Source organism: Cydia strobilella, chromosome 5, assembly GCF_947568885.1.
Source record: "Cydia strobilella chromosome 5, ilCydStro3.1, whole genome shotgun sequence".
NCBI classification, from domain to species: domain Eukaryota; kingdom Metazoa; phylum Arthropoda; class Insecta; order Lepidoptera; family Tortricidae; genus Cydia; species Cydia strobilella.
This window is the reverse complement of record NC_086045.1, coordinates 16,253,979-16,277,949: the sequence shown is the minus strand read 5'-3', so window position 1 is coordinate 16,277,949 and position 23,971 is coordinate 16,253,979. Positions and strand designations below refer to the sequence as shown.

Sequence of the window (23,971 nt, the reverse complement as noted above, 5' to 3'; positions counted from 1 at the left end):
ACCGATATAACTTAAACCTAACGTTACTACTTCGTTGGTTCATGGGTCATGATCATGAGACATCCAATAGGTAATAGGCGGTCTTCACACAGGCGCCGCAAAGCCGCAACTGGATGCGGTGACGGTTAGGGGACCGAGGTGGCGCTATGACTATGAATGTATAGAGTCTAGAGTTGAGTTGGTTGCGGTAGTAACCACCATATGGGCTGACTTTTGTTTAAGTCTAAGATAGACTTCAAGTATAAATTAATTCCCGTTTTCAATTCTTTCCATTAAACGGAAATATACTTTTAAGCATGGGCGCAATACTGTGAAGAGCATGACAATCAATATTAACGTCAAGTTGGTATACCGCAATATTTCTCCAGACGTCCACCAGTTGGAGAAAAAGCCGAGTATTATTGCCACGCTGCCAAGCACAATAGTTAGGAGCCCGAAAGAGGCATGCAAGAGTTTGGTATAAATAGGGGCCAGGTAATGTTTCAACTTGAGACTGTACAGGGCTCCAAGACCTCCACTCATGGTCACCAACACGAAAATGAAGGCAGTTAATCCAAATTTAGAATGCAAGGTCTGAAAGTGGGGCTTGTCATGAATAATTTTATTTGAAAGTATACAAAGGAATGCGATTAAGATCAGCATCCCGGCTCCAACCTGCAATACCCAGTGGCGAGCGCTACGCAGACGAATGGGCATCCACTCTGTAGCCAGATCTCCAGGTGTAATTGCGTTCACAGCAGATGTCATGAAGACTGTCCACTGTAAAGTTAAAGAAAATATAAGTATATCTGTGCTTTTATACCTATTTCCGTAGCGAAAATGGCATAAACTGTTGAATATCGTGTATGAAAATGGCAAAAACTGTTGAAAACTCTTTACATTATCTATTAATTACCACAGGCAACTCTTATTCTATATGACATTGCTCTATGTCAGCTTCTGCAGTTGTCTTTGATTAATATGGCTCATCGGTGTCTCCTGTGATAGCGCTAATCCGAACAAGGCCAAGCCATCTGTCAATACCAATATGTGATTTTAATTGTGTAAAATTAAACTAGCTCTGCCTTTCATTTACGCCAATACGACAATTCACCATCATCCTTTGTGGTGCCTCAACGCGAAGCCCTACACCTTTTTTCTGTCTAACAAAACAATTCCTTGTTCTGTTATGTTCGTCACTCTGTTTGTCCGCATGTCATAGCCATTGTTATTGGAAATAATATAAGGTGCAATAGGATGATTCCGATAGATTTTTTTTGTGATGATAAAATATTCCTCATTAGTATTGATTCGAAAGTCAATAGTTGATTTCAAATGATGGTTTCCCTTAGATATATTGAATTTGGTATCATATATTGATAAAGTATCAACGCTTTATAAATGGGCTCTTGATTCTGAAATTCAATTATTTAGTAATAATGTTTGTTTAAAATCTATGAAACATCACATTGATAACACATTATCACTCTCTAATCTCTCTGTCTTCTGTCATAAGAATTGTCCAATAGGGAGAGAAATCTTGTCAATATGTGAAATAAATTGTAGTTCACTATCAAGATTTAAATCCAGATTAGATTTAAACTTCAGACACAACCCTTAAAATTTTGTTGTTTAAAGTATAATTATACTGAATGTACGCAATAAGATATATCTTATTGCGTTTTCTTGTAAATGTAATAGCACAGCACTTTTCGACATTCAAGTACAGTTCATTCATAGAACAATATAAACTCAGTCTATCAAGATCAGCATGAAGTTTCATGCAATCATCTCTAAATTTAATAATAGTATGTATTTTAGTATTGTCGGCAATGTCGGCATATAATAATAAATCAGAAAATTTGAAGCATTCAACGACATCATTAATGTAAAAATTTAGTAATAATGAACCCAAATGGGAACCCTGAGGTACGCCTGAATATACAGGAACAAAACTAGAAGTTTATCCCTTTGTACCAACTGCTTGCATTCTGTTCTGATTAAATAAATAATTGATAATTAAGTGACTGTAAATGCCATATGAATAAATAAATAAACTGTTCAATGTCATCAGAGTCAGAGGGCCTCCCGCAAAAAAAGATATGATATGTAAGTCGTTAACTTTATCTTTTTACAACCCTTGAGTTGATAAGAAAGTTGCATATACTGCAGTAAAACATTTATAATTTAGAGGTAAAGTAATTATAACTCCGTGGGTACTCTTAAAACACGAGATTATCCCATAAACCCCATTAATTCATGAAACTTACCCCGAGAGCCATCAAAATCGGATGGAGAGCAAACAAGACTGTCTCCCCTTTGGCGATACAGCAGTAGATGATGACCGCCACGAGCACTACTGCACTCAAGTTGCTTATGAGATTCATGTAGCTAACCCTGCTGGGCATGTTGGAGCCGATGAGGCGAGACTGCTCAGAATTTGTGTTGTCTTGTGCTGGCATTTCGGTTTCACCATCAAGTCTCTCCATTCAAAAACTGGCGACGTAATTAGTATTTTTATTATTCCTACACTTTATTAATTGTAGAAGATCAGTTATTACAGTTTTAGGTTATAGAGGCGTATCCTGCGGCGAGATTGCAAATTAAAAATGATACTTTGAAATTATTGACGAGTGACGACACCTCGACGACACTGACGACAACAAGGCGATGTGAAAGTGACAGTTGACATTGACAATTTGACAATGACACATATGAGCAATATTTTTCTGTTTAAAAAATTATGATGAAAATCATGGTCTAGTATAGTCGGTCAAACCAAATTATCAGTAAATAAGAAAAAAAAAAAATTATACATCCTTTTCTTTTGGGTACTAATACTAGCGTAAGACAAAGATAGTATAATTCTCTTTGTCTATGTTTAAAATGAGACAGTCCCTTGACAAACTATATATGTGGTATTTCCTATAAAAAGGGACCTTATTGTCGATTGTGCTTACGCCATTATAAACGATGCTCCGATATAAATACAATGCCGCGCGACGCTGTGCGGCGTAAGCGCCATCGACAATAAGGTCCCTTTTCATAGAAAATGCCCCATATTTTCTATAGATGTGCAATACGCGTGCGCCCGTGAGGGACAGAACCATGAATCTAGTATAACTGGATCGGTCATGAGAAGTGGGGGAAAATGACCGAACGGGATAGTCTTATGTATCTTTCAGTAGGAGTAGCAGAGAAAGCGCTGTTATTGTTTGTCCTTGTCATAGTTTCACTTTTCCACCGCTGCCACAACCGAGGTTGTGGCAAACAAATAAGTACGTGACATATCATGTTTGTTCGTTGCTTGTTTAATTATCGTTGTTTTGTATGAAATTGTGCTTTCTCTTATGAAATATAGTGATGGTTAGCGTTTTGAATGCTTGAACTTTGATAAAATACTGGTGAATTGTTCTGTAATCGGCTGTAATAGCCGCTCTGAGCAAAAACATGAGATCATAACCTTTCACACGTAAGTACGGTATTTTACACCTTTCTCTTAACGCAATATGTGAGAATAACATCGTAAAATTACGTTACACTCAAAGCAATGTAGAATCAAACGATTTCAATAAAAATATCGCAATTATTTACGCAAATTAACAAAACATTACTTGTAAAATGATCCGCCCAAATTACGTAGGTAGGTAAGAGTCTGAGGTCAGCCATTTTTAAACTTCTTCTTAATTTAGCTGCATAACAATCATGTTAGGGATACCAGATGAAAATATCATAATTTTATGGGTAATTTTGACCTCGAAGTTTTTTCGTACTTCTAATTCCAAAAAATAAATAAACAAATGTTGTGAAGATCAAATGTGGTGTACATTAATTGGTGTGATTGCCATTTGTGATTTCTGTAAATTAAAACCCATAATACATTTTATTTTACGTTTTATTTACTAAACATGTTTAGTTTTGCGTGCCTTGCGTTTGCCTGCGCGAATTATAGGAGGTATTTCATTGTTTATACGCCTAAAAAGAACGGCCCATTGACATTTTATTTAACAATTTTTTAATACCGTGAAACAAGCTAACTTTGCCTCCAGGGTAATCGCCCCAACGTGATATCAAATATTGGGGTAATTTTTACCAATATGGTATCCCCACGTTTATGACGTCATCTATGTCTATCCCTTACGGGCGCACGCGTATAGCTGGTCTATGTAATGCTAGGTCTATGTGCCATGCTTTGTCCTTATTACCGACCGGGTGGCATCCATAGACATAGTATATACAAGTAGTTATAGACGTGCCACCGAGTGACCGGGAGTAAGAGAAAGAATATCCATATAAGTAGTTTGGGCAGCATAGGATTTTTTCTCTTTCACTTATAAATTTCGGTATTTCGGCATCGCCTCCTACCTACAGTCTGGCAAAAAAGAGTAGAAATTAAAAAGTGGCAACACTGTACTGTCGTCCCTCTCAAATCAATCTTTAAAAAACGGGACGACACTATTATTTCCATGTTTTTCACTAGACCATCCATGAAAAACATGGATATATGGGACACTGGCGCGGCAGTCTGTAAGGTTATTTGTCAAAGGACTGTCTCATTTCAAACATAGACAGAGAGAATCATACTATCTTTGTCTTAAACAAGTACTAGCACCCAAAAGAAAGGGATGAGTATAATCTTCATGGTTGTTACTGACTGACAACCACGAGCTGAGCCGCGCCACGAGACGCAAGTGTAAACGGCTCGTCTCCCTCCCTCTAACCCTCGAGCAACCTAGAGCCATACTCGAGGTACGAGTATCGTTTACACTCACGTCTCGTGGAGCGGCTCGCGGCTCGGCTCGTGGCTCGCACGCGAATGTAAACCGGACTTTTCATTTACATCGTTTGTACATTCCACGACTTCTCTTTCCGAACAGATAATAGTGGAGATTTGATGGAGATTATTCGTTTTTTTTACCTCCTTTCACTTTTCGAAACTCTATAAAGTCCTGGTACTTTGAAATGTCAAAAATCTTATCGCCGACGTCTGTGGAGCCCATTGCCGTGCCGAGTGTAGGTTTGTGTTTTTTTTTCTATAGATTTATATTTGTTTCTCTCTGTCACACAATTATCTCGTAGGTAAAACAAAGACCGAGAATCCGCACAGGTTGAAACTTGTCAGATAGGACGCGACAAGATCGCATGATGCGCGTGCGCACCGCATACATTCGTAAATTCGTATGATTATTTCGTCTTCAATATTTGTGACAAATCAAATCACTAACCTAACGTCATTACGTCAGTTCAGTTTCAGTTGTAAGAAATTTCGCGCGTGAGCTGGTCGTAAAGTGCACCTAAATGAGAAATAATTGTTAACATTAAATAAAATATGTTCATGTGTAGTGTGTCAAGTTTTTTAATTTTGAATTAAATTAAGATATATAAAGTGGTGGACCAACTTGAAAGACTAGAGTACCTTTTATGAAATGGGTTTGTTTACGCTTTATAGTTGATTGATGGTAGTTAATTGTAGTTTTAGTAAGTGTACGTATAGAAATTTCTTTATTTAGTTTCTTACCAAAATATTAGTACTGATGGAGGGAATTCTCAAATCCAAACTGTAAGTACCTTTAAAGTTTTTTAACAAATTACTACTATATTTATTTTTTTATGTTATAATTTATTCATTAGCGTACAATGCATTATTTATTTTTACGGTATTAGTTTCAATGCGATTCAAACCTATATTTCCAATCATGTGTGAATATTATGTAGAATAAAACTTAATAATTTCATAAATAAAGAATGATACTCGAGTGTTTCTAAACTATTTCTAATTTGGTGGTCTTTTAAATAAATCTATATCTTTCATGAAATCAAATGCAATAGTAAAAGTATTTTAAACCTGAAAAATGTTGTAAGGTTCTTCAAAAAGAATATAAAGGATAGAGGGTTACTGTTAGGGTTGCCACCCATACTATAATATATAGTATCATACTATATTTTAGTCACTTGTACTATATTTTCATCACTCAAGAATGGGGTATACAAATGTCACCGATATTGCATCGTATGCGACTTGGATTTTTAATTCGCCTCAAATCTGCCCTATTTTTTTTCAAATTTCCCAGTAAATACTATATTTTTTCAATATTTTGACAAAAATATTATATGTGTATAGAAAAACGGTGGCAACCCTGGTTACTGTCATAGTAAATTTTGTAGTCACAGTAAATTTACTGCCATGTATCGCCATGCCATGCATACATGCTGCCATGTATATATATATATATATATAACAATTTATTCATATATATATATATATATATATATATGAATAAATGATTTATTTATTTGTATTTATTATTTATTATATGATTTTGTTATGATTGTTATGTGTTAAAATTGTTAAATAACAACGCCATCTAGCCAAAAATAGGCCAAAGGTGGTAACGCCATCTATGCGAGAATAAATTTTTCTTGATTTTCGAGGCACACTTTTTCTTAAACTTTAATGCTTATACGGAGTTACATAGGTCTTTGGCTTCTTATAGAGGTGCGCAAAACGCTTCACTATATATCACTAATTTCGCTCATTGCGCTTAGTGGATCTGTAGACTATATTGTTCACAAGTGACTAGAGAGAGATGGCGAATCACGCAATATGATCCCGTTATGTTTTCCTGACACCCTCCGAATTCTTCCGAATGATCCGTTGTTTCGCATATTCACATCATCTCACTCGTTTGGCTCAGCCTTCTCATTCAGGTCTTCAGTGGAAAAGAGCGAGCAAGTAAGACTGAGATAGATGAGTTACTGAGCGAGTTAAATCTTCACTGAGTTAAGACATAAGTGGAGGACCCGCGCGAAATCGATATTCATACAAACATAGTCCTCATTTTCCTCTCTGGATATTAACATTATTAAAAATATTTTGACATAACTTGCACTGCGTGTGCTTTCAAAATCTTTGTCTATCTCTATGTTGTTTGATTTTTTTCGATTTTTTTTTTATAATCATAAGAGCATTTAATGCAGGGACCGGACAACCCTTTCCGCGATACAACCCTTTCAATGGGCGACACTTAAACACGGCTAACACATTGAAAGACTTTCCCTTTTGAGCTGCAAGCCCATTCATACCCTTACCTTTGACTAACCCTTACCGAAAAGCTAACCAAAAGCAAGGCTAGCTCTTAATAAGGGTTACCCTTATCTTTAAGCGCTTTTTATAAAGGTTTCCCTTTGCGTGAAAGAGACAGGATTAGTATATATCTACGGTAGTGTATGAAAAGGAAAGAAAATACTTGCCTATCAAAGAACGCCGCCGTCGCCGCCGACGATCGCTCGGATTCGAAGTAATGTGTGCTTTATGAACAAGGTAGACGACTTAAATTAGCATGCTTATATGCTAAAAGGGAAGCCCTTTATAAGGCTAACCCTTATAAGCAATATGCAAGGTGTCGGTGAGCGGATGATAAGGGTTTTGTAAGGGTATTTGGGCTACCGATTACTCAAATGTGGTAGCTTTATATAAGGGTTTTTAAAACCAAAACAAAGGGTTTCGTCTGGCAAAGGGTATGGTGAGTTAAGCCTTATGCAATACCCTTATAAAACCCCGATAAGGGATAGCGGGCCGGTCCCTGGTTACAGTTTATTGTATAACGCTAAAGCACTATGTCTTGTGCAAAGTTCAATGAGGTACTTAGTGGGTACTTAAGAATAAGTATAGTCACCTCACCTGCAATAATATGTTACTCTTCGAAGGCCGCAAAAATATTTGACACGCTCTTATGACTCTACAAATAAGATCTTGACAGATATTTCTGCGGCCTTCGTTGTGTGACATATAAATATTATTGTAGGTGACTGTACGTACAATTATCAGTCCTCTCACATTTTCCTTATCTTTTTTGATGAATGAAACATACGCTACTTTATTATTATTATTATTTAAGCTTTATTTCTCGCACATCCATTATAAAATTGACTTTACTTTTGTTTAGTTTTTACGATGTGTGATCCCTTGAGGGTAAAAGCCTCCATCTTTTTCCATTTCACTTTGTCTGTAGCATTATTCTCCCAAGTCTTTCCTCAACCCATCTTTTTCTTTTTACGATACTTGTCTACTATTTAATACCTTTTTATTATCTAGGTAGTACTAGTATAGTAAACCTCAAAACCTCAGCATAGATAGATAGATACCGCCTAATATTGTTGCCATGTGCGATTGCATAATATTTCATCATACGATCCTTGGCATCGCCCGGCCGCCCGGCCGCCCGGCAGGCCCGTTCCTCTCCCTCTCGTCTCGCACTCAACGAACGGTTGCCGGGTATTCTGTATTCTTGTTTATGTTTTTTCGCCGTGGCAGTCGGCGCAAGGCACCCGCTATCGCAAAGCTGCGGTGACTCATACCTGCCTCACTAGGAGCAAATCGCAGGGAGGGATGGTAGAGAGAATGTGATCAATTCTGGTAAACCGGATTGAGCGACGGCGAAACAATGTCAGGGACATAACAATACTGTACATAATCTATTGCTTGTTTATTTTTTGTATAAAATTAAATTTCACATAACTCTTAAACAGTTGGAATTGTCTTACGATATCGATATTTCCTGTACTTGTAACAGCAGTACCTACCTATTATTTTAATATAAATTTATATATGGCAGAGCAGAGAGATCTGCCGACCAAAAATTTAAAGAAGTAAGTAAAAGGGAACAACCGGCGCAATGGCTATTTTTCCGTCGCAAGTTTCGCGCGGCGCGCCGTAATTTTTTTCCCCTTCTAATTTCCTGGCTTTACATTCCCTTTTAACTTCAAAAATTCATATAATATATATTCATAAAAAAAAAATCCTCACACCAGGCCCTTTCATTTCATGTGTCGTCGTCACCGTCTTACATATATGACATATGTCACATATGTGTCCCAAATTTCATGTCAATCGGTCCAGTAGTTTCGGAGCAAATCGGCTGAGATGTAACAAACGGACAAACACGCACGAGTGATAAATAAATAAATATTATACGACATTCTTACACAGATTAAGCCACGGTAAGCCCAAGGAGGCTTGTGTTACTGTTATGGGTACTCAGATAACGATATATATAATATATAAATACATAGAAAACACCCATGACTCAGGAACAAATATCTGTGGCTCTGTGCTCATCACACAAATAAATGCCCTTAGCGGGATTCGAACCCAGGACCATCGGCTTCACAGGCAGGGTCAATACCCACTAGGCCAGATCGGCCAGTGATCCTAGAATGATTTCGTTTTTTAGGGTTCCGTACCCAAAGGGTAAAAACGGGACCCTATTACTAAGACTCCGCTGTCCGTCTGTCCGTCCGTCTGTCACCAGGCTGTAGGTATCTCATGAACCGTGATAGCTAGACAGTTGAAATTTTCCACGTTTTTTCCTTTTCCCTCCACGAACCCCAAAAACCGTAATTACTAATTGGTGTAATAACATAATAATAACATTTCATTTTTATTTAATTTAATTTTCATTTAATTTAATTTCACAATAACAACAGATACCTACTTGAAATAAAATACCTACACAAAAAAAATAAGCCCTCCCCCCACCCCCGTATAAAAAAGTTAGGTACCTACCTCATATTTGTAAATACAAATATATATTAATAATACATTAATATATATAATACATTAATAGCAAGCGTCCGACTCGCTCTTGACTAATTAATTTATTGTTTCTTCAAAACAAGTCTTACTTGGGGTAGGGAACTTGTAGGGAAGACATAACATGACGTGTTAGGACAGGACCGCAAGCTGCCACTTCTGTATTGTTTATTGTCAATGGCATTGGCAGGTCCAACCTCACAGGTATAATTTTAGCGTCATTTCACTAATGAGGTTTATTTGAAGTTCTGTAAAGTGTTTGTTATCTGCTTAACTATTGTCAAAGTGGGTGAAATATTGTTGTAATAAACTGTTAAATGCATCTGAAAAATGATAAGGTACGTAATTCAACAAATTTGATATTGATTATAGAAAAATAAGTAGGTACCTAATCATTAATCGTGTGCCTAGCTTTGTCGAATATGCAGGCATTGCAGGCAGGTATAGTAGGCACACTAAGCTAACGTCGTAGTACTCGTAGTCACCATTATTTAAATACTGCGAAACCTTTTTTTTATAATCTAAGGAAAATCATTTGGCTCATTTTTATAGTAAATATTTTAATGTACCTGAACACACGCTCATAGGTCGGTACTTATTTACTTTAATTCGTTCAATAAATACTCATATGTGAATGAAAACAAACAATTAATACGATAAGTTTTATATTTTTATTTTTTTAATATAATCCCCCCTATGTTGATACACTTAAAACATCAATCAATCGTTTTTTAAATCCCTCATAAAAATATATTTTATCTTTGATGCCAAAATGCTCCTCCAGTGCTGCCTTCAACGCTTCATCGTCAGAAAGTCGATTTCCACGCAGTTCCTTTTTAATATTGGGTAACAAAAAGAAGTCGCTGCGGGCTAAGTCCGGACTATACGGTGGATGAGTAATAGTTACAAACCCAGATTCAAGGATAGCTGCCTTGACAATATGAGCAGTATGCGCGTTCTCATGAAGCAGAACACTTTTGGTTAATAATTTTCACCGCACAGCTCAAGAAAATCGGAAAAACATGCTACACGCATATCTTTTGAGGCGATGTCAGCATTCGCGGAACCCATCTCGCACTTACATTTGTTTGACATATTAAGATGGCCATGGATAATATCATGTATGGTACCTACAGAAAGCCCAGTTATTTGAGCGTTGAGCTATACTCATTTTACCTTCACTCGACCGTCTTCCAATACTTTCAGGGTTCCGTACCCAAAGGGTAAAAACGGGACCATAGGGTAGTAATAGTACTAAGACTCCGCTGTCTGACGAACCGTGATAGCTAGACAGTTGTTGCCGCTATAACAACAAATACTAAAAACAGAATAAAAGAAATACATCAAACGTGATTTTTTTGCCGTTTTTTTAGGGTTTCGTACCCAAAGGGTAAAACGGGACCCTATTACTAAGACTCCGCTGTCTGAGTGTCTGTCCGTCTGTCACCAAGCTGTATCTCATGAACCGTGATAGCTAGAGAGTTGAAATTTTCACAGATGATATATTTCTGTTGCCGCTATAATAACAAATACTAAAAACAGAATAAAATAAATATTTAAGTGGGGCTCCCATACAACAAACGTGATTTATTTGCCGTTTTTATGCGTAATGGTACGGAACCCTTCGTACGCGAGTCCGACTCGCACTTGGTCGGTTTTTTGCGTAATGGTACGGAACCCTTCGTGCACGAGCCCGACTCGCACTTGGCCGGCTTTTTTTCCACGATGTTAATATTTTCTTGTGAAGTAGTTACTACAGGCCGGCCAGGGTGTAGGGTCGTTTTCAATACTCTCTCCCACTTTTACATTCACTTGACCACTTTTGAATGGTAAATAAAGGAAAGAGCAGACTCACGGTAAACATAATCCATTTCTTCTTTTATTCTTCAAGAATTTTATTACGACTTGATGCTCTAATTTATAGTTGGTCAAGCAAATCTTGTCAGTAGAAAAAGGCGCAAAATTTAAAATTTCTATGGGACGATATGCCTTCGAACCTACATTTTTTAAATTTGCTGCCTTTTTCTACTGACAATATTTGCTTGACCAACTATAATTACGTTGTAAAATCGCTCATGGTGTTCACGCTTGTCCGGCAATAGGGAGTATTACTGCAATGTTCTGCCGCCAGAGTGCAGCACTAGTGCACATACTAAACCATAGAGTAACTTATACATACTAGGCCTTAAACAGTTTTTTGACAAGTTTTCACTATGACCAGGGGTGCGAAACTCCTCGCTTCGGGCAAACTCGGCTCCGTTCGGCTCAGCATTGCTCCGAGCAATTATTAGGGTTGGCACAACTTGACGTCCCTTTGCGTTCATGACCTAAGATAAGATAATGGCTTGAATTTTGACAACCCTAAATAGCGAAACGGATAGTGCCATATATTAGAAAGGGACAGCATGATTCGACCCTGAACCGCTGTCAAACTTCGGTTTTGTAGGAAGTATCCTTTCTGTACGGTAGTACTATTATTTATTCTGTGCTATGACATTGATGCATCAAGGTGGTTTGTTTACAATTTACAGGTGGCCTACCGCGAAACGCGAAAATCTAAATGTAGTTATCTGCCTCTCTATCGATCGAATAGGCAAATATAGATATAACTCCGCAATAGATGGATACAGTCTAAGGAAAAAACGTGCCTCGAAAATCGAGAAAATTTGATTCTCGACCAGATGGCGCCACTACCTTTGGCCTACTCTCGAATAGACGGCGATGGTTTCGTTTGGGTTTTAACAATTTTAACGCATATCAGTGAAAAACATGGGTCAAAATCATATAAAGATAATTAATGCAAATAAAATAAATCATTTATCCATATATAAATACATTTTATGGTATTTTTATACATCTTCATTTTTAGTTTTATTCGTGTGTCGATAGATGGCAGTGAATTTACGGTGGCTACAAAATTTACTATGACAGTACCGCTCTATCCTATTTTCCTATTATATCCTTTTTGGAATAGGTAAGGGTGACTGGGTGATGCCTATATAGAGTGGCAGAAACCGAACTTTAGATTTTTGTGTTTCGCTGTAGGCCCTAGTGACGCCCTCTCGGCCCTCTACGCAAAGTTTTGCGTAATATTCCCTATTGCCACATTGCAGAAAAACAAAAGAACGGTTTTTATTTTATTTTTCATCACACTCGCTCACTAAATGTGGAATTGCACGCAGGCTTAGCGGGAACTATACGAGTAGAAAAAGCGTTTTCCCTAGGGAGTTATGAAGTTTCTAGTATTATAATTAACAGTTTTTTGCCTTTTTGCTTTTGCTTTTGCAGTTTTTTACTTCATTTTTGTATCGCAAGTGTGATGAAAAACATTGTGTGTAACTTGGGGCGTAAGAATATTGCAACTCGATTCTATAATTCGCTCCGGCAAGCCGTCACGATTTAACTATACTCTCGTTTGCAATATTTAATTTACGCCCCATGTTGCACAATGTACTATTTTTGGGTTTCGTACCCAAAGGGTAAAAACGGGGCCCAAAGACTTCTCCGTCCGTCTGTCTGTATGTCTGTCACCAGACCTCTCATGAACCGTGTTAGCTAGAGAGTTGAAATTTTCACAGATGATGCCGCTATAACAACAAGTATACAGTATAGAAATAGGTACATATATTGTATACTTTACTATAATTATAGTTAGGTTAGGTTATAGATAGTTAGGATATAGTTGTTGCTACTATCCTCGTTTTTTTAGCATTAGAAAAAAGGTAAACAATCTTGATCTGTCTTTTTATCGAAAAACACTTGAAAAATAAGTCACAGCAAATATGTTACAAGGTTCTAGAGAGTTGAAATTTTCACAGATGATGCCGCTATAACAACAAGTATACAGTATAGAAATAGGTACATATATTGTATACTTTACTATAATTATAGTTAGGTTAGGTTATAGATAGTTAGGATATAGTTGTTGCTACTATCCTCGTTTTTTTAGCATTAGAAAAAAGGTAAACAATCTTGATCTGTCTTTTTATCGAAAAACACTTGAAAAATAAGTCACAGCAAATATGTTACAAGGACATATACTTATTTACATTATTTTGGCTTCATAAGCAATAGTTACCATTTTTTTTAAAGCGTTTTTAATTAAAAAGGCAAGCAAGATTGATTACTTACACTTTTTTTTAATGCTAAAAAACGAGTATATGTATAAGTTAAATGACAGTACAGATTTGTGGGTGGATTTAGTTAGCACTAACATTAGCACTAGCTATGATTGCATCATCGACGAACGGGGGATGCTGAAGCTGTGTTGTGTAGCGCGGACACGTGTGGATTCAGAATTAAAATAGTGCAGTGAATAATCACTAGCAGATCGATGACTCGTCGCGCGGACTCCTCTCTCGTGAGACGACGATGCATCCTCCTTCTCATTTCGACTCCTGTATAATTAAATTTGTATTTCCATCCTATCTCATCCTCCTCTCCTCGAGTGAGCCAGTAAAAGCGACATCGAGTATTGTAACGAGTATACGTGTACGGAGTTCAGATTTACATCTGATCAATGAGTACCGTACTCGGTAGGCGATCGGAATAATAGCCCAGCTTGTTGTACCTACACCTAAACTTATCGTTCTCTTTATACCTAATATGTTCCTATATACTTCATTTTTATTATTTAAGATTACGAAAAAAGGTGCATGTGTTGCAAGGTTTTAAACAAGGAACGAGGAGTGAATAAACTTTGTTAAAGTTATTCACCTCGCCATCGCAAGGAAACTATTAGCCGTAAAACATTACAAATCAAATACCTACAAATTTCTTACTCAAAATCATCGGTTAAAAGACAATTTTACCAGCGAATGTGAAGAAACAATTTATATTTTTTATCAAATTCAACTTTTCACGCTGATTTCAAAAAATAAACACGGATCTTTCCAAACGGGAGTGCTGCATGGTAAAAAAACCTGTAAACAACTTCAAACTACTGTCATTTTACTATCTTAGTAGGTAGGTACCTTAATACGGATACGAGTATGAGGGTGGGGACTTTACCTACCGATGGGAATACCTATTACCTACTTATGAAATATGATATGAATGTTATGATTCATATCGTTTAAAAACTAGGCCAACTTCCGGATTTTATTAATCAATCGTACTCGTATAGGTATGTAGAAAATTACGTATCTGCTTTTTATCGTAGAATTAAATGCGTATGTGCCTATATATGTATATGTATATATCATTGGTGGTGGACTGGTGGTAGATAGTGAAAGTAGATGTTATAGTTTACTTTTAAAATAATTCCTTATTAGAATAAAGTGTACCGTCGTTAAAGTGCATGTGTTACTCTTCTGTCCTAGGGCTAGCCGGCAAGCTAAAGCGCTTCACACATTTGACTTAATTCAGAATCCTAAATCTGACATCGTAAAGGTGTAACCGCGTTTAGTAAGTCTGACTCCAGTGACTCCACTAACTAGGATCTTTTTTTAGGATCCTATTTAGTTAGCAGGACTGAATTAAGTAAGGTGTGTGAAGCGTTTAAAGCCTAGGGGCATGGCACACTGCGTCCGATTCGCACGTCGGTTCGAAGTTTGAGCGAGACAACCTATGCGTGTATTATAGCGACGTGCGAATCGAACGCAGTGTGCCATGTCCTTTAGTCGTAAACGAACGATTTTTTTAAAGTTCATGAAATTCATTTCTAATTAATTTGAATTGTTATTACAGGTAGTCTTCAGTCACTTCAGTGCATGCATGTATAATAAGTTTCATTTCTCATGCTCTGAAAGAGGGTCATTGTTGTTCTAAAAAGTGTGCAGAAAGTGATACGTTTCTGCACTAGAGCATTTTACTTTAAAAGTACAATTTTTTCCTTTTTTTACAGTAAGCAATTGAAATTTGGTTTTGAATGGATTTGTTATACATTATCCATTCTGATATTTAACTCCCCATTCCATAAATAACGATACTTTTACTTAAATTGTTAATTGAGTTGAGAGTACCCTCAAGAAATGCTATAAAATTTTATACTTAGTCATGTTTTTTAAAACACAGGCATTTTACTTTCCTCGTATTCGAAATGAAAAGTAGTGTTTAACTCGGGTATAAGGAATCATTTCAGCCTCGGACTATTGGCGCTCTCACTGCGTTCGAACACTAAACTACTTCGACTGAAATGAGTGCCTTTCATCCCTTGGTTAACAATCTACTATTATCTGTCTAGATTTTTTTAATCTTTATTACATATGAAATTTCGTCACACGAAATTGGCTTGAAAATTTTTCGCCTGTCTCTAACCTTTGGTGATTTTAACCTGGGCGTTGCTTTTTTAACACGCTGTTATTAGGTCAACCTGTATGTAACATGTAACTATGTAATGGAATCTAAGGTAACTAATTTAACCATCTTCCCGGTTTCCGATGAAGCTGACAATTTGCATACGCAAGTAAGTCGGGTGACAATGCAATGTTATGGTACCATCGAGCTGATCTGATGATGAAGACAGGAGGTGGTCATAGGAACTCTGTGATAAAGCAACGCAACCTAATTGTTTTTGGGGTCTTTAGAATTGTCTCGATGAGTATTTGTTGCCTGCGGAAAAAAAGTACAGTCAGCGATAAAAGCTTGTACCAAAAATGAAATTTTTGCCAAAAAAATATTTTCTTTGAGATCATCCACGTCCTATACGGCGGCCTCGTTCTTAGCCTCTAGTAAGAAATTTTAATCGCATCATTACTTTACAATTTAAAACGAAGGGTTCATTTTTAAAATAATGATGATGGAATTGTCGTTTTCATACGCCCCTATATTGTAAATTTCATCGAAATCGCTGGAGCCGTTTTTGAGAAATTATTAAAAAAAGTATGCAAATGTATCTAAAAAAATATGACAGATTATTTGCCGCTACTGTATAAATACTTAATATATATTGCGAAACTGTATTGTAGATCCTGATTGCATTACACTCGGTAAGCACAACAATAAATTGACTGATAAGGACAACGGTATGACGGATCGGACCACTATCGTGTGATGTTAGTACGTTAGGCCACGTCACAGCGGCTAGCGTACAATACAGATACAGACAGCCTATAATATTACTACTTAGCCTACTAAGCTTGTCTATTACGCAGTTACGTTATGTTAAAGAACAACCTAGGTAGAGGGTGCAAGTTTAATAATACATGTGAGTTGTGACTAGCTGTCTCGGTTGCGCACGCTTTGAATAACTTATGAACAAAGCTCGTTTTAATAGCGTTCTTACATGTACAGTATTATTACTGCCGCAGCTTTGTTGTTTACTCTACCTAAACAGTGTTACTACATGGGTAGGTGAGGGAGTCAAGGCATGCAGGCATTGTACCATTTGTTTACTCATGTATAGGTAAAGGTATGTAATCAAGAGTCTAGACTAGATAATGTCTCTCGTGTATCGATGTGTACCTACCTAAAATTGGCAAATATTCTAAACATACATATAGTTAGGGGCCACATTTTCTAGATGTATTTTAGTTTTAGTTTTTAGTTTTATTTTATAGATGTTCGTTTTTAACAAAAGGTAGGTGTTGTAGGTGTGTTAGGATATTATGTTTATTATTGTTTTGACGACCGGTCTGGCCTAGTGGGTAGTGACCTGCCTCTGAAGCCGATGGTTCTGGGTTCGAATCCCGGTAAGGGCATTTATTTGTATGATTGTGTGATGAGCACAGAAATTTGTTCCTGAATCTTGGGTGTTATTCTATGTATTTAAGTATTCATATAATCTGTATATCGTTGCCTGAGTACCCATAACACAAAAGCCTCCTTGGGCTTACCGTGGGACTTAGTCAATCTGTGTAAGAATGTCCTATAATATTTATTTGTTTATTTATTTATTTATTATATAATATAGGTAGGTATGTATTGTATAATCATATACCTACGAGTATAAGTGTAACTTTTGGTATTGTACTTTGTTCGTTACACCTACGCCTGTATAAATGAGCTTTGAAGGTCGTTTATGCTTGAATGTTTTTCCGTGAAGCACCTTACGTACTAAATCAATGTTACTCATTCAAGTTACATTACAGTTAGGTATTCGTTAGTGCATCCTACAAAATATGCATAATATGTCTTCTTCATAAATATCACAACAAATAATATCTAATAAGTTCCTGTTAACATCCTGTTTATACGCGAGTGTTTTGGTCACAGAATTGAAAAAAGTTTACTCTATTACTTCTTTGAAATGACCGGCGAAATGAACCTTCTTTATGATCAGGTAACACTAGTCCTTTGCTTTTGTTTGCGATGTTTCTAGAAGGTGAGTCACACTGGTTACCAGCTGGCGGTTAGGCGATCCTATTGGTGTTTCTTGTTTGCAGTAATTGCGTGAGACATTGGTACTTTTTATGAAGATCTTTATGTTTAGTTAGTGCATAATCTTTGATAGGTTCTTGACTGCAGTCAATAACCTGATGACCTTTATATGGATTAGGTTAGTAATTTATGTTGCGTTCAATCTGTTATGTCAATTTGTAAAAAAAATGTTGGTAAATAAACGATTTGTGTTTGTATTTGCAACGTATGTCTGAGCTATAAACCTTGTTTCTTATAAAAATTTACATATTTCGTGGCAAATAAGATAGGTGGTATATAAGATATGCCTAGATCTGATTTATATTCTTACTTATATTCATAGGTAGGTAGGTCAGGTACACTAGGTACGTATTCTAAGTTGGGTTGGGGCACGGTCTAGGGATTTGATATCGTTAAAGAAGATGTCGACATTATATTTATACGTGTGCTCAATGAAAATCCTCTATAATAGGGAGGTTCGATATCTTGTCTGATATCGATATAATTTTTTGGCCTCAAATATTTTGCTTCATCACTTTGGTATTCGTGCTCCGAGTTAGCACACGTGTGTCATATTATTTCATAATGCAGCGGGAATAGGTGTGTAAAACAATATTAAACTGGAAGTAATAGCTAATTATGTGAGTACTATTTACATACCCATGTAGGCATTAGTTGTATTATTACCTTACTTAAGTAGTTTATATGGTCTGGCTCATAATCATAGTGGGTTTGTTATGTTTATGGGTGAATGTGTAAATCATACGGAACCACTTTTATAACGACGACCGGTCTGGCCTAGTGGGTAGTGACCCTGCCTGTGAAGCCGATGGTCCTGGGTTCGAATCCCGGTAAGGGCATTTATTTTGTGTGATGAGCACAGATATTTGTTCCTGAGTCATGGGTGTTTTCTATGTATTTAAATATTATATATATCGTTGTCTGAGTACCCATAACACAAGCCTCCTTGGGCTTACCGTGGGACTTAGTCAATCTGTGTAAGAATGTCCTATAAAATTTATTTATTTATTTATTTATTTATTTAATGGGCTGCACATTTTTATGCACATGTCTACGACATTCATATTGTATAGGGTTAGTACTTGAAGTATAAAAATAAGACAACACGAGCTCTGACTGGTATGGTGTGGTCTCTATCACTCCCAGACAATTTTGTTTAATTACGCATTACGATTGCGTAACGATTACTCGATTACCGTCATTGTGTTCGTTATGGTAATTGTGTGATATTTCCGCAGGTCGCTGTTGCTAGTGGCAGCCTGGTGGGGAGCGGCGGCAGGGCAGCCTATCGAGTGCGACGGCCACCAGTACAACTGCACGGACGGCTATTACTGCGACCGTGTGGTGTTCAAGTGTCGCAAGTGCATCAACTGCGCGGAATTCAACCGGAGCCCTCCGATCGACCCCACCAACAAATGCATCACCTCGGTCGTTGATTGCGGAGTTTGCTTTGAAGGGTAAATTTCTTAGCTTTTTATTATAATTAATAATAATAATTAAGCCGTTTATTCCAATAGATTACATTATTAACATTCCATGCATCGATATATTTACTACACTAAAAACATAACATAAATGATTATTTAGGTATATTTAGTTAACAAGTTAGCATCAATTTTACCATTTGTATTTATAGCATTAGAAATTAATTTATATATGGTAATAATTTTAAATTCTAGTATTTGTTTCATTATAATAATTTTCTTAAATCTACAACTATCTATTGGGCTGTCCATTTTCGGACATAGGCCTCCAACAACAAATGCATCACCTCGGTCGTTGATTGCGGAGTTTGCTTTCAAGGGTAAATTTCTTAGCTTTTTATTACGTAGTATTAAGTACTTAGGTACTAAAGTCGATAACCTACACCACTTGCATGGAAGTTCGTATGCAAGTGGAGTCACGTACATAGGTGTCTGCTGCAGGTGACTGCACCTATTTACCGACATGTGATCCGTAATCCGTAACCGTAATTATGACTAGGTATTAAGCGATTGGGTTTTAATGGGAATAGGATACCACAATTGAACATCGCGGGCGGTTAGTCGTTATGACCTGTAATGTTATGAGTGTTTTGACTGGTTCATGGTTCATTGAGCTCTTTGATCTCTTGAGTCGTGTTTGTGTCGCTTGCCGACGCGATTGCGCGTCATACTCGTATATAACATTGATTGACCAGATTAGCTCTACACAGTTTACATAAAAGTAGTAGGGCGTAGTTTGGCTCTATTATAAATTGTAAAATATTATGAAACAGAGACTCCTGCAAAGACTCATACAAATTATAATAAATAATAAACAAATAAAGAAATATTATAGGACATTCTTACACAGATTAACTAAGTCCCACGGTAAGCCCAAGGAGGCTTGTGTTATGGGTACTCAGACAACGATATATATAATACATAAATATGTACTTAAATACATAGAAAACACCCATGACTCAGGAACAAATATCTGTGCTCATCACACAAATAAATGCCCTTACCGGAATTCGAAACCAGGGCCATCGGCTTCACAGACAAGGTCTCTACACTCACTACCCACTAGGCCAGACCGGTCGTCAAATGGGTACACTACATAATTCCGAAAAATTTTATTACGAATTTTAAAATGTCGAATTTTATCATTCCGATTTTTAAATGCTCGACCCGTCAAAATTCCGACTGTCGTAATTACGAATGATGAAAATCACGAAGATTTATATTTCCGAAAACCCAAAAAGCCGAATTTTGTAAATTCCGAACCACATAATTCCGATTATAACAATTCCGATGGTGACAAACACCGAATTTAACAATTACGATTTTTGAAATCACGCATTCCGAATGGCCATTATTCCGAAATTTTAAATTCCGAACCACATAATTCCGATTATAACAATTCCGACAGTGACAAACGACGAATTTAACTCTTACTATTTTCAAAATCACGAATTCTGAACTGCCCTTATTCCGAATTGACGTGATTCCTATTTTAAATATCCCCATTTTTAAATTTCCGAATATATAACGATATTCCGAATATATTGTTAAACTTCGTTTTCTTGAGGGTCGCAGTTCTAACCTAACCTAATCCACTTTTCTGGCAACAGTTCGTTTTCTTGGGGATCGCAGTTCTAACCTAACCTAACCCACTTTTCTGGCAACAGTTCGTTTTCTTGGGGGTCACAGTTCTAACCTAACCTAACCCACTTCTGGCAACAGTTCGGGTTCGCAGGGTCGCAGTTCTGCCTAATTTATTTATGCCGAATTTTTGACAAAAATATTTTATGCCGAATTTAACATGATGCGGCACGACAGGCACCCGTAATAATTACTAAATCGTGAGTCTTTATTTGAATATCACGGATTTAATTTTTCCGACCTTACAAAAAACCGAATTTCTGAATACCGAGTTACTAAAACGTGAGTCTTTATTTGAATATTACGAATTTCATTTTTCCGACCTTACAAAAGACCGAATTTCTCAATACCGAATTATTTTATTTCCGATCGGACAATGATTTTTCGGAATTTAAGAATTCGGAATAAAATATTTTTGGAAAAGTGTATAATCGGAACTTTAAGCTTTCGGTCAAATGACAATCGGATTTTAAGTTTTCGGAAATAGCACATTCGTGATTTTATTCCATCGTGTTTTTAAAAATCGTAGTTTTGATATTTCGGACTTATAAAAAATCTGGATTATGAAAATCGTGGTTATAAATATCGGAAAAACGTACTTCGGAATATTTGGGTGTTCCCGTCGTCAAATATATGTACATACAGTAAGTATAGTATTGTTTACCCTTTGAAAATAACCAAACCTATATCATTTTTTCTTAGTTTATCTTAACGATTGATATACTGGTTAATCCGGTTAGTTTAAGAGGATATACAATACTACAAGGAGCACTAGGTATAGGGACCAAGGCCTAAGTTTAACTTAGACATAAATCATACATTTGTTAACCGTTTACCATGTCTCACCTTTTTTACAGTAAAAAGTAGACGTGTACCGTGTTATATATCTGTAGGTAGAGTAACGTATTGTATTGGTATGTGTACAGGCTGTCGGAAGACGTGAAAGGGCTGCAGTGCGTGTCGGCGCCCTCGCTAACCTACGTGTGGGTGGGCATCGCGCTGGGCGGCGTGCTGCTCTTCGTCGCCGCCGTCGTTATCGTGGTCTACGTGCTGCGCAACACCGACACCTTCCGCGTCTTCTCCTGTAAGTCGAGTCGTCTCATTCATGCTCTTGTTCTGTTCATGTCACCCTGTGCCCATTTACTTGCATACACTTTGGTACCGCAAGTGCTCCAACTAGTACCCACGTCGCCATTGGCCATACTGTAAAGAAAAGTGGATACTTATGTTAGGGTACCTACTTATTACCTACACACGATTTGAAAGAAATTAGGTAGAATATTTTGTGCTATTGTCTAAGAATAGTTTTAACCCCTCGAATCTCGAAGACTCAATATCCGATCTCCGATCCGATAGAAAAGTCACACGCGTTTAGAATACAAAATTTATAAAAAGTAAAAAACCCTTGGAACTTAGATATAATCCCTGGGAGTCGAGCGGTTGACGCGGACTATAATAAGAATTAAGATATCCAGACACTGCAGGTTATCTTAGAAGACTTAGAAGTACTCGTACCTACCTATCTACTCCGCACTCTGTAGAAGTTGGGTATTCGGTATACTTATTTTATAATGCTCAATGACAATCAAATAAACTAGGTACCTATGCATTTTGAATAATTTGTATTATGGTCCAAAGTACTTTTGGTTAATAAATGAATCAGGGAAAAAATGATGTCATATCTCCGTGTTATCTATTTCTGATAAACTATACTGGCGATTGTTCTGGAACGTGTGTCTGGCATTCGATTAGGTAGCTAACTACTGTAATGAATGGCCTTATTACCTAATATGTTTATAAAAATAGGAGTTTTTCTTAAGTTGTATAGGGATCGGAACAGCACGCCATTTACACAGTGAGGTGCAAGTGTACAGTTGCTAGATCACGAGTACCTATAATCAGCTGAAACGTATATACAAAGAAGCGATGGCGAGTTATGCTGACCTATTATAACATCATATCCGAATTTTCGACCTCCATTTGCCGCGGTGATACTTCATGCGTACTATTACGTACCGGTAGGTTATTAACATCTTTGTCTTCACGAGAAAGGACCAGACGAGGCGAATAGGTAAAAAAAGTAAAAGGTGCTGCTCAAAGTATTCAAGGTCATATTTTCGATGGGACACGACACACGATGATTTGTTCACGCATACGCACTGTCACAATGTCTGAGATCTGAGCGTGATCATTACTTTGCCAATGATCGTTAAATCCGACTCATTATGACTCGTAAGTTTATATAGATTATTAGTTTTTAAGCGTATAGGTATTTTCTTGCTTAGCTTTCATACATGTAAAGCTTTTAAGTTGTAAAATAATAAAAGGAAGTCTCCATTGAAGTTACTTCCTTTATTAAGTTTATTAAAAAGAGACTTAGGCTTGTATTGTAGTTTTTATTAAATAAACTAACATAATTAATTGCCGAGGATATATCGCCCCATAATCGAGTTGAGTTGGTCTAAATGGAAGGAATGAAAATCGATTAACAGGATAGTTATTCAAGTTGTGATTAACAGATTGAGTTGGGTCATTGTCGTACCTATCCATCCATAGAAGTTATTTCATCATTGATAATTGTGTGTTAAGCCCTTGATGACAATGTTATTGTCCATGCAGCCACCACGTCGCTCCACCCGAGCTGCGTCAGCGGGCCGCCCGCAGCCGCGTCTGCGCCCGAGCCGCCGCCGCCCTACAACACGCTCTACACGCCCGTGCGCCCCGAGTCGCCCCCCGCCCCGCACCCGCCGCATCTCACTGACGAAGGTAAATACTAAATTAAATAGCCACAGCCAGAGTAGTAACCACTGCTCCGAACTACACTAACCACCGTAACAATGGGGTTGGCAACTGTCAAAGGTTTGCATAGATTGCGCCATCATAGCTTGCCCCTTTCTCTAGTTTTGTTCTATGAGATTTGGCTTAAAGCGCTGTCATCCAGGCCATAATATAAAAA

At 37.1% G+C, this 23,971-nt stretch overlaps 2 protein-coding genes across 2 annotated transcripts in view; one reads left to right on the top strand and one right to left on the bottom strand.

The window, feature by feature from the left end:
• Window positions 1–229: 229 nt before the first annotated feature.
• LOC134741464 (transmembrane reductase CYB561D2-like) lies at window positions 230–2,624 on the bottom strand. The gene is made up of 2 exons (XM_063674247.1): window positions 2,250–2,624; window positions 230–759 (listed from the first exon to the last, which is right to left on the bottom strand). The coding sequence occupies exons 1-2, from the start codon at window positions 2,466–2,468 to the stop codon at window positions 247–249; spliced, it is 732 nt and encodes a 243-aa protein (XP_063530317.1). The 5' UTR covers window positions 2,469–2,624; the 3' UTR covers window positions 230–246.
• A 2,473-nt stretch (window positions 2,625–5,097) lies between these two features.
• The window catches only part of LOC134741536 (uncharacterized), a 32,049-nt gene continuing 13,175 nt past the window's right edge, over window positions 5,098–23,971 (top strand). The window contains exons 1-4 of the mRNA XM_063674356.1: window positions 5,098–5,539; window positions 19,129–19,347; window positions 21,942–22,099; window positions 23,635–23,781. Of these exons, the coding sequence (XP_063530426.1) occupies window positions 5,514–5,539; window positions 19,129–19,347; window positions 21,942–22,099; window positions 23,635–23,781 (550 nt within the window). The 5' untranslated portion in view covers window positions 5,098–5,513. The remainder of the gene's footprint in view (window positions 5,540–19,128; window positions 19,348–21,941; window positions 22,100–23,634; window positions 23,782–23,971) is intronic.

What these genes read in the sequence shown, in the direction of transcription:
- LOC134741464 (XM_063674247.1), bottom strand. Translation starts at nt 2,468, where the DNA reads ATGGAGAGACTTGATGGTGAAACCGAAATGCCAGCACAAGACAACACA. An exon ending in CGATTTTGATGGCTCTCGGG is followed by an intron (nt 760 to 2,249) that starts GTAAGTTTCATG and finishes TTAACTTTACAG; the next exon opens with TGGACAGTCTTCATGACATC.